The sequence below is a fragment of the Malurus melanocephalus genome, unplaced genomic scaffold, assembly GCF_030028575.1.
Source record: "Malurus melanocephalus ecotype Western Australia unplaced genomic scaffold, MMel_1.1 scaffold_472, whole genome shotgun sequence".
Lineage (NCBI taxonomy): Eukaryota > Metazoa > Chordata > Aves > Passeriformes > Maluridae > Malurus > Malurus melanocephalus.
This window is the reverse complement of record NW_026623704.1, coordinates 120,892-138,514: the sequence shown is the minus strand read 5'-3', so window position 1 is coordinate 138,514 and position 17,623 is coordinate 120,892. Positions and strand designations below refer to the sequence as shown.

Sequence of the window (17,623 nt, the reverse complement as noted above, 5' to 3'; positions counted from 1 at the left end):
CTTGGAAGAGATCCCTTTATAAAAACATCCAGTCTGTGCTCCCACACACAAGCCACATGTCTGGGACAAGGATGCTCTTCGAAAAGGTGCTGTATCCAGCTGTTTACAGACCAAGTTTTGAGGAATGCTCAGCTTGGCTTCATGTGAGCAGTGGAGGGAAGGGGATTGTGCATGGCGTATTCCTGCAGGACAAACCTGCTTTCTGGGCTGAAGTAACTGWGCTCCCATATGGTGAAGGGATCAGAGCTGGCAGGAGAGGATGAAGTCTTTCTTTGCATCTGAGGAAAAGGGCTTGGGAAGGGTGGCTGTTTCATTGGGAGTGACTCACTTCCTAGGGAAGTTGTCCCCACAGGAGCCTGCTCACCAAGGGACAGAGTATTGATGGGGCTGAGCCTTGAAACTRCACTGCTGCTGGTAGTTCTGCTCTTCCTGCCCTGGGGAAGGACCAGGCCATCCTTCCCTGTATTGTTTTATTATTTGTAGTTCCCTGGRTTTTGTCTCCCTGCTGGATTCAGTTAGTTTTCCTTTGCCCTCTATCCCATGAGCAGTGGAGGAGTGCTCACCTCATGCAGATTGCAGGTGTCGCTTGCCTGCAGCCATTCACCAGATCTGCAGCAGAGGGATCTTTAAAACTCCAGAAGAGGAGTGCTCTTCCACCTTGGGACAGAACCTCAGTCTCCTGTCCTGGGCCTGTGCTACTGAGAGGTCAAGATTCCAGTTGTGGATTTAGGACAGAGCCTTTCTCTTCCCTGTTCCATCCACCTCTCCTATGAAAACAAGCTGAAAGAGCTGGGGCTATTCAGCCTGCAGAAGAGAAGGCTCTGATGAGACCTTAGAGCACCTTCTGGTACCTAAAAGGGGCTACAAGAGAGCTGGAAAGAGACTTTTTACAAGGCCATGGAGTGATAGGATAAGGGGGAATGGGTTCAAACTGAAAGAGTGTAGGTTTAGGTTAAATATTWGGAAGACATTCTTCACTTTGAGGGTGGAGAGACACTGGCACAGGTTGCCCAGAGATGCTGTGGATGGCCCATCCCTGAATATGTTCAARGCCAGGTAGGAAGGGCCTTTGAAATACCTGGTCTAGTGGAAGGTGTCTCTGCCCACAGCAGAGGGGYTGGAACTAGATGATTTTGAAGGTCCCYTCCAAWCCAAAACATTCCATGATACCATGATAACATTTCCCTCCATAGAAAAATGGCTTTCCATTATAACATTTCCCTCCCTAGAAAAATGGATTCTTTTTGTTTTTCCATTTGCTTTTCAGTCACACAGTTCCAGCAGAGAAGAAATTTAGAGAAGAAATTGCTACTTACTGAGCAGAAACCCAAATCTCCCTTTAGCCCTTCTCTCTCCCACCCCCATAAGAAATACAGCTGGATGTGAACCCTCAGGCACTGTCCTTTAGATCTAGTCTATCCTTTCTAGGATAGAAATGATGCCTAAATGATGCCATTCCTGAAGACCTGTCCAGGGGTTGGAGGAGTCTCACTACTGAGAAATGCCTTGTTTTGGCTGTGTTTGCCCAATAATTAYCCCTGCTTATCCCAGAGCAATAACCCATTCCACCCACTTCTGTGGTTCCCTGAATCCATCCTCCCACTTTATCGTGCACATCTCAAACAGGCAGGGAGCTGCCTGGTGAAGGGAAACACTGCAGCATCTTGGCCTGTCTCAATTTTTAGCACTATTGTAGTTTCAGCTGAAGGCTCTGATGGGCCTCAGGGAACGGGGAGAGGGGACAGCGGCTTCCTGTGCATTTCAGCAAGGCAGAGACTGAGCCGGTGCTGCTCACCACAAATACCGGCGCTGCCATGAATTATGCATTCCTTGTTTAAAGAGAGGTCGCTCTCATCAATAATTGAAAGCTCCCTGCTCTGCCTTCAGCATCGCATCTCCCGCACCGGGAGTTGGGGAACTCATGAAATCTGCACGGACTTCCTCAAGGTGGCTAGGGGATGGTGGAGAAAGGCAGCAAAATGCAGGCAAAACAAACCAAAATCCCTGCTGACAGCTTTGTGAGTGAAATTAAGAGTYATCTGCAGCTACCTGCAGCCCTGCTCCAGCCCTGTCCACATCTGTCTCCTCCCAGGGYACACACAGAATGGTAGGCTTGCAAACAGGGCTCAAACCAAGATTAGGGAGTGTTTCTTTTAGTTCTGTTAGCTGAGAGTAGTTTGCTTTGGGTGCYTGCCTAGAAAATCATTACACTGAATGATGGGATGTTCCCAAGGGACAGTTTGAACCATGAAATTTGTTCCTCTGGGGARGTAAGGATCTTTAGAGCCTGTATGTCCAGCTAGACCAGTACAGTCCCTGGCCTGGGGATGGTCCAGCATTCAGAGTCTTGTAAGCCTGGCTCAGACAGGCCAGCTGTCCTGAACCAGAGGTTCATCACCAGAGGAAAATCACTTTCCTTGCAGAGCAAATTTTTCAAAAGCTGTGGCTTACATTCTGGTTTAGGCAGGCAGAGGGCAGAACCAAAACCTCAGAAGRGAACTACCAAAGCCCATGTGATCCTAACCATTTCTGAGTTATCAAAGAGGATGTAAATTGAGCAGCTTTTCAATATGGCTGTAGGAAAATTGTAGGCATTGGAATGTGTTAGCTTTGTAATCCCCAGTCAGCTGCATCTCTTCCTAATCTTCACCTTTCTCCCATTCACCCAGCATGTCCTTTCAAACACTCTGCAGCTCAGGTAGAAAGTCACTGCCCAGGGCATTTTCCAGCCTGGAATCCTTGTCCTTCTCTCATCATCCTGCCTGTAACAAATTGTACCCTGTTGGTAATTAGTCAACAACAGATGAAGGGATCGGTCACATGCAATGGTCTGAGGCTCAGCCAGATCTTGCTTCTCTTCAGCATCATTCTGGGCAATCTAGCTCTTCCTCCATGTGSTTCTTTCATTGTCTTCTCCTCAATCCTTTCAGAATAATGCCCCCTGCATCAGCACGTGAGCTTAAATGGAGACCAAATGGTGTTTTGTCCCAGGAGCTGAGGAGTCTGACAAAGCAGCATGAAGTCTGAGTAGTACGAGAAACATTTTGTCCCTATCAGCTCTGTGCTGTGTGTGGGTTTTTTGGTTTTTTGTCCCTATCAGCTCAGCTTTGTGCTCTGTGTGTTTGTTTATTTTTTAATGGAGAACAGAAGATTGATGGATGAAATTAAGAAGAGGGATGTGTAATTGGAAAACAGCTCAAGAAGGCTACAGGCAGCATATTGAAGGCATCCATCAAACATTCAGCTAATGTTGTTAAGGGTGTGTAACACAAACAAGGGCTGCAGGAGGCACTAGGGGAAAAAAAAAGAAAAGGAAAAAGAACGGAGAACAGGCAGGACAGGGGAAATAGAAAGGGAGGAGAAGAGCCAGCAAGAGAGTACAATCAATAATATTTGTATTGCGATCACATCCAAAGGCTCCCGTTGGGATCAGTGCYGGACTGTACAAGCACATTAAGAGATAGTCCCTGCCCTCTACAGCTTAAACCCAGGAATTACCAGATGATCGCAGGAGATGGGTTTAGATGATCACAAAATTTTCTTCTGATCTTGAATCTCATTTAATAGGATCTACTCTGAAAGGGGTTAAAGGCAGAAGGAAGGTAGCTGGTTGTGCCAAGAATACACACAGTAATGTTTGCCAGCAGGCATGCAATTAATCCGAGCCACTTAGGAGACTTTGTTTTTAATTATAAAAAGTAGGTAAAAATATGTGCAGTAAACCTCTGCAAGCCCCACTGGGGCCATCAGCAGCTACCCAGAGGCATTGATATGTGACTGGATTTTGATGCTGCCTTTTCAAAAGGATGGACTGATGCTTTAATGGACCACTTTGTGGGAAATATCCATGCGCGGTGGACATTAAGAGAATGCAAAGGGCCTTTGTGTGGGTAAGGACAGAAGATAAAGGCTAAAATTATTAGTAAAYCAGGGGATTCCTGTAGTCCTGGAAACAGGGAAGAAAAGAGACTCTGAAGCACTGAGAAAAAGCAGGTGAAAGATGTAAAGCAACAAAGAGTAYGCGTGATGGATGTAGGGGGAGACAGTGGGGGAGACAAAGCAACATTTTAAAGAGAAAATAAAGTATTCCAAGAGAGATTTTTTTGAAACGGGGTTAAAGTCAGCTCCTCTGTGAGGTTCACAAATTACCTGGGGCTTTATGCAGGGTTAAACTTCTTCAGCCTTGCTTTCTTTGGAAAAGCAATAGAGAGAAGGTGCATGTAGAAATAAATAAATGAGCACAGAGCACCAGGGGAGTTGTGCACACAGACAGCATCTCCACTCRTTTGCAGTGCTCGGGAAGCATGAACAGGGCTGGCTGGAAGGRGGAGGAGGAGAAAGAACTAGAAAGGGAATTCAATAAAATTTCTCCTAACTCTGATCCCCTCTCMYCTGTGCTCTCYTGGTAACGCAGCTGCCACYGCTGCCTCCTCCTCTCCTTCCCTCCAGAAGTGACTTGAGTTTGTAGCAGTAGCAGGTCTGCTGCATGGAAGCTGTATAATGTGTGTCTGTATAATTAAGGCCTTTTATTAAATGGAAGAAGCCTGACTCTAGTAACATTTGTTACTACCCAGAGCAGGGACATTTGAAACTGCAAGCATACTAGAGGAAGCAAGAAACTGTGATGACCCTGAGCCAGGTCCTGGGTGGATCTGCTGTTGTTACTAGCAATCCTTGGATTTTTTTTTTGTGGCTCTGTCAGTTCTCACAGCCATGAGTGATGGGAAGCTTKACWCTGTGCTGCTACACCGGTAAGAGRAAGGATTTYCTGYAGGGAAAGCAGTCCCTGGYGTAGGTAACACCATCCTGCMTTGTGTCCAGCTTGGATCTGTAGTYTACCACACACCTATGCCTTTGGCACTAAAGCCTGAAGGACACTCTTGTACCTGCCCCAAACCCAGTCATCAAAAAGCAATGAAGTTAAGCAGAGCCAGCACGTTTGCTGCACAAGGCTCCTGCTCACATCACCAAAACACTCCCATGTGCCCCTGGCCACACAGGCTCTTTGGTCCACTTCTTCATCAGTATTTTATAGTTTGAAAGTAGTGAAAGGAGCACCATGGTGTTTCCTGAGAGAGGAGGTGAGAAACATTAGATATTATCACCATTAGTGGCTGGTTTGGGGAGCACTCACTGGAAATTCGTTTCCCTAAGGGATTGCTCCAGCATGGTACCACTGGTGTCCAACAAGGAATGAACTTGTGTTGCAGGAATTTCTTTGATAGGGCTTATGAACACACAGCTGCCCACCAGAGGTCTTGCTGAGACTCAGTTTTGGCTGAAATAGGATTGCCAGTTATCGATGGTAGGGCACTCATAAGCCCTGCAATTGCATAATCCTTGTTTTTTCAGGACACCAAGGTAAAACGTCAGAGAAACAATTAAAGACAGATTCCAAGAAGGTCCCAGAGGATGAATTTAGAATAGCATCTCCTAATATCTTTCAGGAGTACTTTGTGGTTGCTGTCACTGCAGCACCCTTTTAGACCAATTGTCATGTTTCTTCTCACACAATGCTTTGAGGCTGAAGCAARGCAATCCTTCCCCTCTGGACAGGTGAGGAGCTGCTGAACCCAAATCCTGGCCAAGGAGTTGCCTCTGAACAAAGTGTGCCTGTGTCCATCCCTTGGAGGGCCTTGGTTTTAGACAACCGGCCTTTGGTACACTTAAAAATCCCTGGCAGAGCAGGAATTCAGAGTCAACCAATTTGAACCTCCTTTCTGTTTTTTTGTATAAGCATGATGCAATAACTCTCTTCCYTCAAAATGCCTTCAGCCTAGGAGTGCAAGAAGACCTGGTAGGGCCTGGTGGATACTTCAAAGTCTGTGTTTTAAACTAAATGCTGCAATGGCCAAACAATGGGAACCAGAAGCAGAAAGGGAGGTGGGATAACTAAACGTTCAGYAGGCATCACCAGCACTGTGGAATGACCAAGGCAGGGATTTTGTGGAACACTCAGTAGGTGAYTGATAGCATGCACGCCTGATTGCCTCAATGCATCCACATAAGGAGGAATTAACACTGCAGAAGAGTTAATGTAGACAACACTTAGCTGGATCAGGGTCAAACATTTATCATGCCTCCATGCTTTTGTGGTGACTGATATTTCAGAGGCCTTATTCTTTTTTTTTCGGAAAGGTAGAGAGATGCCTGGGCATTGGAAGCTCCCTGCAGCATGCTGAGGAGACGTAATCTTCTTACCACGCTCCTGATTGCCTTGCCATGGGCTCTTCTCCTAACCTTGTGGCACCAGTACCCAACCACCCACTACCTCAGCCTGCTGAGAAGTAAGTACAAAAGTTTTGCTGTCAGTGTTCAGGTGGTTATGATGAACACTCGTGCAAACCTCAGCAGGATATGCTCTCTCACAGGATGGGTTAAACAAAGACAAGCTTGCCTGAAGGCCTCCTCGGGGTTTGCCAACAGCAGAAATATAAACCATTCTTAAGAGCACATTAAACATGCACCTTAGGCTTTGGGGAGAAGATGCAATTGTGCTAAGCACTGACTCCAGATGGATATGTCCCTCCCTGGACAGGAGGCAGCCTGGCAGTTACTAGTCCTCTGACATCTTCTTTTTCTTCCTCTTTTTTTCCTTCTTTTCTTTTGCCCCAGAAGAGACAGATGAGAACGTGACCTCTAAAGCTCTCCTTAATGGCACRTCTGCACTGAGAGAAGAAGGCTTCCCATCATGCACTCGGCAGCAGCAAAGCTTAGGGGCAACACCTAAAATCATCCAGAATTATGTGTACTCCAGACCTCCCCCATGGTCAGACACCCTGCCCACCATCTTTGTTATCACCCCTACCTACACCCGGCCGGTGCAGAAAGCTGAGCTGACCCGTCTGGCCAACACCTTCCTGCACGTACAGAACCTGCACTGGGTGGTGGTGGAGGACTCTCCACGGAGAACCAACCTTGTATCCAACCTGCTGGAGAAGGCTGGGCTCAACTTCACCCACCTCAACGTGGAGACACCCAAGAGCCTGAAGCTGGGTCTGTCCTGGATCCCATCCCACACCCCGAGGGGGACACTACAGAGGAACCTGGGGCTGCACTGGCTGAGGGACAGCTTCAGCAACACTGCACCACCAGAAGGTGTAGTCTATTTTGCTGATGATGATAACACYTACAGCCTGGAGCTCTTTGAGGAGGTAAGAGACATAATATTACATGGGAAAAGCAGGATAGAGCTGCACAGACTCTTAAGCCCAGTTGCACTTTCAAAGACCTCAGCCAATCTGCATGCAGTGGCAGCTGGGTATAGGGCAGATGCAAATCCACAGCTATGCAAATTCAGTAGCCAGTCCTATAAAGGGCTGAAAGAGCAAAGAACACATCTGGCATGCTAYAGACTGGAGATGGGAACAGCCACTCACACACCATTGCACCAGCTAGAGTTCCTCTTGCCAGGGACCCTAAKAATTCATACCTCTCCTCAGGGAGAGCTGGCCTAATTTAAATAAGCACCAAAGACAAACTTCTGCACTATTGTAGGGGTGTGACAGGTAGGGGATGACAGAAAAGTTGTCTGACTTTCTATCCACCTTTACTCCTTGGCTGCCCTTCTGTTCTCCAATTTCCAGCCACCACAACAGGGCTGTGCTTCTGGGACCACAGAAGCTTGCCCAGACTTCTGCTGGGAAACTGGCTTTTGTGAGATGCCAAGCCTATTGTAAACTTGAGAAAATCCAGAAAACTCCCTTGTCACCAATTTAAACCAAACTGTACTAAGCCACTTGAAGAGCAGAATTATGCGTCAGAACATATTTCCAATCTTCAGAATTGTTAAGTCTTTGTTAGGGTCATCCTTTCTTACTTCTTTCCAGGTCCTTTCTGGTAATTTCAATAAGCTCCCACACTTTTAGGCAGTAGCCATGGATGGAAAAACAAGGCAGGAGGAGGGGGGAGAAAGGGAGAAATTGCAATAGATGAGGACAAAGATGAATCAGTCAGAGAGGGAGATTACTTGCATGAGTGTGAAGCTGAAGTGAGTGGAGCTGATAATACAGAGCTAGAGGCCTGGTCAAGTAGTATTTGGCATTTACGAAAATGATAAAATTCTACCATAACAARAAGATTAAAGTTCAAATGCAATGAGAAAAACAGAGATTTTCATTCTTCTGAGGGACTGGATGTGAGCATGGAGAAGCTGTGAGTTTGGTATTCAGACAATAACATGCCAAAAATTTGCCTCTTGGCTGTGGAAGCTGTAGCTCTTCAAGCAGCAGCACAGGTGAACTGGAGCTTGTGCTGCTTAGAGCAATGTGATTGTGTAGGAAGTCAACGGGGGAGGACAGGTGCCAGTGAAAGCAGAATGTGGTGCATTAATGGGTTGGGACAAATGTGRTGGGGTTGAATTCTCACAGCACTGTCTCTTTGTGGCACACAGATGCGCTACACAAGGAGRGTGTCAGTCTGGCCAGTGGCTTTCGTCGGGGGGCTGCGATATGAATCCCCAAAAGTGAGCCCAGCAGGGAAGGTGGTGGGCTGGAAAACCGTCTTTGACCCTAATCGTCCCTTTGCTATTGACATGGCTGGATTTGCTATCAGCATCAAGTTGATTTTGGAGAAGCCTCATGCSAGTTTCAAGCTGGAGGGAGTTAAAGGAGGCTACCAGGAAACCAGTCTGCTGAAGGATCTAGTGACTATGGATGGGCTGGAGCCCAAAGCAGCCAACTGCACAAAGGTGAGTGGGACAAGAAATCTCGAAGATACAGTCTCCTTGATGGGTTGTGGATGCTTTTACAGCCTCCTGCCACWCTCCTCCACCTTGCAGTGTGCCTGCCCTGTGCTGGCACATGTCAGTGCCAAATGATGCTGAGACAGACRGATGGACAAAGCCTGCTAAATTCTTCACAGACAGGAAGCTCAGAGAGAGCTGAGGAGCAATGCTATGCATTCTGTGTTAATGAAGAGCCTCAGATGTACAGTCTGTGCCCAGATTGCTTCTCTAAAATCCAGGAGGATTGGCAGAGGGTTGAGGCTGGAATTCTGGTCTAGAATGATCCTTCCTCSTTGTCACTGTTTCATGTGACTGTGAGGTGTCTCTCGGTATCAACCCCTTTGAATTACACACTTCAAACAGTTGTGAGCCTCACGTTTATGATGATCCCACCCAATGGATGCAGTGTTGTGTTTTTTCCATGGCATTCGGAACAGCTGAACTCTTTGTGATCCCTTCTAGGTGTTGGTCTGGCACACAAGAACTGAGAGGCCCACTTTGGTTAATGAAGGCAAGCGTGGGTTTACAGATCCCAGAGTAGAGGTGTGAGCAAAGAGCCAGCTCCAGGGTGTGAGTATCTTTGTCTTTATTGTTTCTAGCAAGGCAAATAATCTGTACCTCTTTCCTTATTTATGCTATTATTTCCTCAAAAACTGCATAAGTGACTGCTCCAGTAATTCATCATGCCACTTGCTGGACAAGTAGATTCTCTTCTTTATCCATGTATGGTCTGTATTTCTTAATCATTCAAGCCTCCTTGCAGGTCACGTGGGAGTTTTGCCTGACAGAGAGAAAAGTGKCAGCAGAATGCCCCAGTTTCATTCAGTATTAATGACAAGCCAAATTCCTTGCCCCTGAACTCTCATCCTGCTCCAAATTCTCTTTGGTATGGGAGTTGTCCTACAGCATGGAACAAGATCTCACTCCTTCAGGAAACCTTTTGTCCCAGCAGCCTTGGGATAAAATCTGCCTTCAGCTTTATCCTGCATGAGCAGCTGTGGTGTGGGTGCAGCAGGGAAAGGCTGAGGGAATGCTYAGAGCACCTCAAAACAGGAATAGGCAAAGCACAACCTACACAGACTCTCAGTTTGAGGTGCTTGGTACCAATGCTACCAGAGCTAGGAATATATCTGCTGCTGAGGAGAAATAGTGAAGGCACTAGGAAATGCCTTTGCAGTTCACWGACACAGGTACAGCAGCAGGATGGGGGATTATGACAACCACCAMGGTGACAGCAGGGGTGTATTCAGAGATCACTGATATGTTCTTAGAAAGAGGTTAATGATGAACAGGCTTCAGAGGGGCTATGACCTCCTCTACCAGATGCCATGCCCCCTGATCTCAATGGCAGATTCCTATCCCAAAAGTCGCAAAAGGAAAGAAGTATCCCAGTTTCAGAGTACCCAGCTCTTTCTGAAATGACTCATATCTGTGTCAGGACACAGGATGCTGAATGATTTAGTCCTACTTTGGAAGATATTCCAGGACTGCTTTTAGTTTTGACCCCAATATACATCTCAGCTCAGCTCTACCAGTGGAAATAAAACTGACAGCTTTTCTACAGGCAGTCATGAGTATTTCAACTCCTGCACTGATCTCCTGTGTGCATCACTAGTGGCTGCACTCAGCRTTTCCACAGCACCTCATCATCTCTTAGTGACAGCCACACAAATAGTGCAAAGTAGTCCTGGTGCCTGCATACCCAGCAGCAGATGGAAGGGACAGGAGTCAGTTCCTAAACACAGACACCTGATGCCACCATAAGGGACCCTGGGTAGTCTACCTGGTTCTCCTATGGGACACAAACCCTGCACCATTTCTGACAGCTTTTTATTAATAATTCTGATATCCTAGAAACCCATAAATGATGCAAGATATGTGTGTTTAGGCAGCAGCTCCTCACCAGTGCTTTTGTGAGATTCACAAGCAGCATTTTGCAGAGTCTGCAGTAGCCTAAAGCTATGATTGCCCAAASTCAGCTCATAAGAACTCAGAGTCCAGTTAACTGGTCTGGACARATCACTCACTCTGTAAAGGATGAGCAGGCTTATAAAAACTCAGATAGATTAGATACCTCCTGCTTACCAGAAGAAGGCCTGACTGCTTCACTGGAGATGCAGAATGCAGATGTGATGTTTTCACAAAAGTGCCATTTATGGATGGGCACTTTTGTCCTTACCTYTCTCCCTGGCCAAGCACTCAGCCATCCTCCATAAGAAATGCAATGCACCAACTATAGATCCCCAGGAATCATTTGTTGTGGGAAAGTAACCAGTCTAAAAGATCAAGACACTGCCACTGATTCACTAGCAGGACTTGCACATTTATCCAAGCCACCCTCTCCAATGGTTTCAAGCAGACTTTTGACTGCATTAGCCTTGCAGATTTTRAAGGATCTTTGCACTTGCATTAGCAGTGAATTTGACCACAATCCCTTGTGCACCGCTGTCTGTCATGTGGGGCAGATGGTCTGATCCACCAGGTTGATGGGTGGCAACTATTCCAGGAGACACATGCAAGGTAAATGGCTTGACAGTCAAGGGCAATCAAGCAAAATCGTTAGATTGCCTCTCTTAAAATTTTAAATTGAGATTGCTGTTACAGTGTTTTGGAGGCACTTACTGTGAAGGCTGCTGAGCTTCAGAACCTTGATAGACATGATCCAGATAAGCCAGTGCTGAGAAAAATAAAGAGGCAAAATTACTCCCCTGAGGATCTTCCGGTCTTAAACACAATAGGAAGAATGTTGCAATCTTTTCCTCCTGCCAATTAGTCCTCCTTGTGGATAAGATCAATCTAGTTAAGTCCAACACCTCCCAGAGCCCTCCTTCCCTTTAAATCCTGCAGATGTGAGTCAGGCAGACATTGCTTGGTGCAGGATTTGGTACTCTCCTAGTCTCTAGTTGGATGACTTGCATGGCTGCTTGCCACAGAGCAGCCAAAAGCTATCACAGCATACACCCCTGCTGACTGTATTGAAACACCCTCAGACCACAGGCTTTGGCTTCTGAGAACAGGAGATGGAAATTAATTTCACCTCATATTTTTCTTTATTAAAGTCCTGAAAACTATCACAGAAGACTGATGTTATAAAAAATATCTATTCTTATTGCTAACTTTCATTTACAGGCATCYGAAAGAGAAGAATGTGCTTAGGTTAGCATAGGACTCCTGCTGCCTTGTGAAATTTGGAAACAGAGAAGGTTCATCTGCATTTCAGAGCTTCCAGACAGATTGAATAGAGATCCTCAGATCTTATCCTCCTACTCTTTTTTTAAAAAAAAATATCAAAGAAGTTAAAGACTTTAAGTGCAGACAAAAAAAAGAACTGTCAAAAACTTTATCTAATTCGTAAATAAAATCTCCTAGCTAAGACTCTAGGTAGAACAAGCAGCTCTTCAGCCATATCCCAGCCCAAAGCCATGCATGGTGTGGTTGAGGAACCTGTTTACTGATGCTTGCAAGGTGTTTGCTTGAGCCAGGTATAGCCCTGTTACACTGGATGTTGTATTTACACTTTCTTACCTCATCTTGTGCTTGTTTTGACAGAGGCAGAGGGCTGTGATTGTTCCTGAAGTTCAGCAGCAGCCACAGCAGCTGTGCACCCTGCCTGTCCTGCCCAGCGCTTTGCTCCACTGCTGGAGGATGATAAACACTCCCAAATGTCACCACTCCAAACAGCTCCCACTGCCCAAAGAGGTGGTAATAAGGAGGGACAGAGCTGATGTGGTGCCCTGAGATCGTCCCCACCTAGGAGAGGAGTGCTTCCCTTCCCCACTGGGCCCTGTACTTTTAACCATTCGTCAAAACGTATTCGATGTGATCTTCATTCTCAGCTGTGCCAGCACAGAGGCTCAAATCCAGGATGGGTGCTGGTGCCTCCAAAGATCTGTCCTGGCATGTTGTGAAACCTGAGCATCAGTGCAGCAGCTGCAAGCGGCAGTAGTTCAAGGACAGGAGGTGTCACTAAAGCACAAACATGGACTTGTTGGCCTGCGGCTAGTGTGCTCTCAGAACAGCTTTAAAGCAAAGCTAGCATGAGAATCTCTCCCTCTGAGGGATGCACTCAGATATGTACACAGTTCAGCCTTCAGTATTGGAGAGGAAGCTGTGCTGAGGAACCTAATTTAGGGTTTGGGAGTTCAGAAGGGATCTGGTGCCGATGTCTCAGCTCAGATCTTGAATTGCTCCCACTTAAGGTTGTTTTGGAAAACACCATCCAATATCCCCAGGCACAGACCCCTCTGGATGAAGTTCCTCTCCTGCTCAGGGAGACATGGCAGGTATTGTACCTCAAAGGCTGTGCCTCCATGTCTTGCTGCAGAGACCAGATAGGGCAAAGATAGGTGGACTTGAACATTTTCAAGGCCTGGAAGCCTGCTTCAGTAGCCTCAAATCATGTGCATGGACTTGCTTCCTAGACCTCCAGAGAGGAAGACAACTCTCTGAGAGGGAGGTGGGTGACAACTGCTCAGAGAAGAGGAACCCTCAGCCTGCACTCATCTGGTGTGAGAACCTCAAGGAATGTGGAGACACCATCGGGAAGCCTATCTTGAGCACGTAAATCACAACTGAAATAACAAATGTGGCAGGGTTTTCCAGCTGAACTTGGCTGAAAGAAGTGTGTGAAGAGAGAGGAGTCAGTGTCATGTGGAAGGGTTTCCCTTTCCCTCAATAAAACAGGAAGACAGCCAGGTGGGAGGCAGCCTACAAAACAGGAGGTGCAAATGAGGATCGAAGGAAGGATGCACTGGATTAAAAGCACAAGTGTTGGTACCATATGTGTGCGTGGGGAGTGGTGTCGCTGTGACTTTTCCAGGAAGATTCCCTGAATGACCCAGAAACCCCTCTGAGCATATCTTTRAAACCTTCTTCACTCAAACCATGAGAAACAAGGCCTTAGGCATTCAAAACACATCAAGGATTTCACAGCTGGGAGAAAGTTATAAGCAGCTGAGTCATCCCTTGCCCAAGAAATTCTGGGCTAGCAGGAAACTTATTTATTTGTTGATTTATTTATACTAGAATTCTTCTCTGCCTATTCCTTGTTTAGTTTTGGGTTTTAGCTTAGGTCACATGACATATYCATGAAGAAAGAATATTTCCCCCCTTGCCTCAGAACAGCAGAGCTTGGTGTTCACCGATGAATGTCRTATGTTCTGTGCTCCCTGGGGTTTCTTTACAATGGTATCTTAAACTGGCAAAATAATCAGAAACACAGCAAGGGGGGCAGTACAGCGAAGGAAATCACAGTTCCTTTATGCAACAGACGTGGGTGGCACTAAGTTTCTGGCTCCCAAGCAAACACAGTGAGGTAAAAACATGAGCAAAGGACTGCCTCACTCAGCAGACAGTCCCCAAGGGATCGCAGGAAGCCTCCATGAAGGGGGCTCTTTAAAGGGTATCTGAGAGGGGGAGTTGGTCCATATTCCCTCAGTGGAGAAGGAGCAGCTACACATCCTGCTATAGGAGAGGGCCAAAGTAAGGGAGGGGCAAGGGGGGTGSATGCCTCCTCTCAGAGAAAGAGACAGGAGAAATCAAAGAATAGGCATGGGTTAAAGAAATGGARACTGCATTTACTGAGGCTAAGGCCAAGGTCTGTCTGGATGAACATACCAGCAGTACAGGGCTACCCTGCCAAATTGTCTCAGCATGAGGAAAATACTGAATAGGCTGAGAAAACAGTGTCTTCTCTGGACCTTACAGAGCAAGGGTCTGGTACATGGACACTGGCAGAATGAAGGAAGCCCAGCATCCACAGAATGCTTTTCACTCTGCGTTTGTCAGAGCTTTCTGTCCTGCCCTCWGCAGAAGGTAGCAGGGCTTGCACTCCAGTGGGCATTGTGAGCCCATCATGTCACCAGGCAGGTGGGTTCAGTGCTTCCACCCAGCATCAACCCAAGATCAAGTCTCTTCCTTTGTGGTTTCAATGAAGGAGCAAGAGCGAGGGAATAAAGGAGTTGATTTATGATCCTCCATTTTCTCCTCTGAGATGGGCAAGGTTCTGCCTGTATGAACAGGAGGAGATGTGGTGATTAATTCTCTGGCCTTTAATCTCACACACGTCCTACATAGGGTTTAGGCTCTGTCAGTGAGTGTTTGTAGCAAGGATCTATTCCCATTGCAACAGATCCCACCACACACATGTTTTTAGAGAGTTGTTCTCTTTACATTCTTATAAGAAAGAAAAACTACTCTTTCTGTATGTACTACGCTGTCAGTTGAGTCTTGGTCAGAGTTGGCTCTCAAGACCAGCCCTATTGTACCATTCTTGCATCAGCCTGGCCCTGTRTCAGTCACTGCATAGTGCAGAACTGAGACCTTGTATGGACAGCATGAATGTATGCAGCTGATATTCCAGGCTAGCAGACATATGGACCTGTTCAGCACAAATACTCTTACMTGAGGAGAGCAAGGACTGCTGCTGGCCAAGGTGTGTAAATTAAGGGTGGGTGAGTAACAGGCATCACTAGTCAAGATGTTTGCTCACCAGCAGAGCTGGGTGGGACAGCCCAGAAGAGAAGCAGCTGTCAGAGTTACAGGTGTCAGGGGAAGTGAGTGCAAGAAGGAGGGAAGTGCAGGTCAAGCCTGAAGTATTTAAAACAGAGAAGGCAYCCGAGCGCCTGATTTTTACTATCATATTAATACCTGATATTCATGTTCTCTGAGATTCATCCAACTCACCAACCAATGAATATTACTAACCTTTCCTGTTGCAGAAAATACTGTTGATGAACAAAAGAGAATGTTGAGAAAGTACTTTTTAATGGTTATTTATTTATATTGAATGGTACTAGAGCATTATTAAATATTATGTGAATAGTATGACATTGCATTGTCTTGTTTGCAGCCTAAGTGCTTACTCCTTTTCCAGGAAAACACAGAGGGATCTATAATGGAAACAGTATCCATTTTAATTGTTCTCATTTCAAGGCTACTCATTTTACTCTTCATCTGACCAAAATATTACAAGAGTAAATCAAGCAAATACATTGCAGGTCCCTGTGACTGGTGCCTGCATTATGGAGATAAAGGCACTGGATTAGGAGACAGGAGAATATAATTTAACTACAGAGTCTCATGGCATTTCTAGCTGTCATTTCAGACATGGTGCCCATCCAACCCTACTGAGATTGCTCTGCAAAAGTGCTGATCTAACTCAGAGGTGAGTGAGTGGTGGTGAAAGCATAGGGCAGACAGGCAATTCTCCATCCCAAGGGGAAGAATGCCACAAGCTGTCTTAGTGAAATGTTTATTTGCCAGGAGCCCACTGTTGGCTGTTYCACAATCCTGGGAGAAGCTTGGACATCCAGGTCCTGTTTCTAACGCTCTCCCTAATTTACTCTATCACTTGTCCAAGTTACACAACATCAGCTATCTAGAGTTAATAACAGGGCACCCCCCTCCCAGAAACATGGAAGCAGTTTTAAAACTCTTTGGAGGAAGTCTTGCAGAAAATTTAGCACACTAGAATACAAGCCAACATCATATCTGTGTAATAAAAAAATCACATTTGCAAAGATGTTGCTAGAAGAACAATGTGAAGTGTACAAGCCAAGATCCTGCAAAAGGCTGAGAGAGAACTGCTGTGGCCAAAGTACCTGAAACATCCACCTCACTAGAAAACACAGCATCATGGTTTAAAACCACCTCACTCCCCAAAAATAAGGGACTGCTCTACTTGGCTGTAGTGGCTGAAAGCATCCACCTGTAGAAGGATTAATGCYACCTTCCTCTTCCCTTAATGGAAACCCTGGGGACTGGGAGGGCAGTGGGTGAGGCACATGGACCAGTACTTTATGAGCACCCAGCCTGGTATCACTCTGTTACAACAGCTGTTCCTCCCCTCCTCAGGCCCTGAATTTTCAAAGCAAAGCTTCCCAAAGACACCTTGCTGCACTTTCAACAGGGATCTAGTGCAGCCCCCAGGAGACAGGGCATGGAGGAGAACGGGAAAAAAAAAGAGCAGGCGAGAATGAATCTTATTAAACAGACTGAGGCACTTGTCTCTGTCTCTCATCACATTCAGGCCTGATTGGAGGTGAAACTGCACTTGGAGGGAGGGAAAGCCCCCTCCCCTGGGACAATCCAGAGGCTCTTGCRCAAACTTAATTTCAAGCTCTGTTGAAGATGCTGTTTGGTTTGGTTTAGGATTTTTGGGGTTTTTTTTTGGTATATGAATTCAATTTAATTTCCCAGGGAGTTGTGTGAAAATGAGAAAGGCAGACCTTTGACTGTGAAGTCACTTCAGTGCCTGTTTCTTACAGATCCAGTCTCACATTGTTTTCCTCCATCACTGCCCTCAATAAATCTCTGCACAGAGGTTGCTAAAATGCCTGCCACCTCCCTTCCATGCTTCAGTGGAGACAGTTACTTTTTTTTTTTTTTTTGCATTTAAGCAATCCGATTCATTTTTAATTCAAAACACACCCTAGTTTCCACAGCTCTGTTTAAAACAGGGGCACTGTGACCTTGAAAAGGCTCAGACCTGCTGGCACCATGAAGTTCTGACCTGTGCTTTGCTCTSTGATCCTGACTTGCTTGCTGTCTGGTGAGGAAAAGGCTCATGGTGAGTTTATGATCCACTCATTTCAGTGCTGATGGTTGAAGGGGAAGGAGAAGAATGGCAGCTGCTTTGGAAGGCTCCTGAGGGAGACATTCCTGAAGATTCAGCTCTCCAAGGCCTGTATGTGCTGGCTGGCTCCCCTGCAGACAGCTGATCTGCCTAGCTGTATTTAGTTTTCCAGTCAGGAGAACAAATATACACACAGGTGAAAATACAGATTGGGGTAGGCTGTGCCTTTCCATCTGACCTGCTTCCTCTGCCCAAGAACTGGCACAGGGTGAAAGTTTTTACAACTAAGCCCTGACTGCAAGGAAGTTAGCAGTGCCACTGCT

General features: G+C 46.3%; 1 protein-coding gene across 2 annotated transcripts in view; it reads left to right on the top strand.

Annotated features, from left to right (window-relative positions):
- LOC130582242 (galactosylgalactosylxylosylprotein 3-beta-glucuronosyltransferase 1-like) overlaps nucleotides 1–13,054 on the top strand; it is a 25,273-nt gene extending 12,219 nt beyond the window's left edge. The window contains exons 2-6 of one of the 2 annotated variants that reach the window (XM_057380828.1): nucleotides 6,143–6,287; nucleotides 6,616–7,154; nucleotides 8,393–8,689; nucleotides 9,188–9,295; nucleotides 12,275–13,054. In XM_057380828.1, coding sequence (XP_057236811.1) covers nucleotides 6,176–6,287; nucleotides 6,616–7,154; nucleotides 8,393–8,689; nucleotides 9,188–9,274 — 1,035 coding nt within the window. In that variant the 5' untranslated portion in view covers nucleotides 6,143–6,175 and the 3' untranslated portion in view covers nucleotides 9,275–9,295; nucleotides 12,275–13,054. Of the gene's footprint in view, nucleotides 1–6,138; nucleotides 6,288–6,615; nucleotides 7,155–8,392; nucleotides 8,690–9,187; nucleotides 9,296–12,274 lie in introns of both variants that reach the window. The other variant, XM_057380827.1, reaches the window with a different exon arrangement.
- Nucleotides 13,055–17,623: the final 4,569 nt, after the last annotated feature.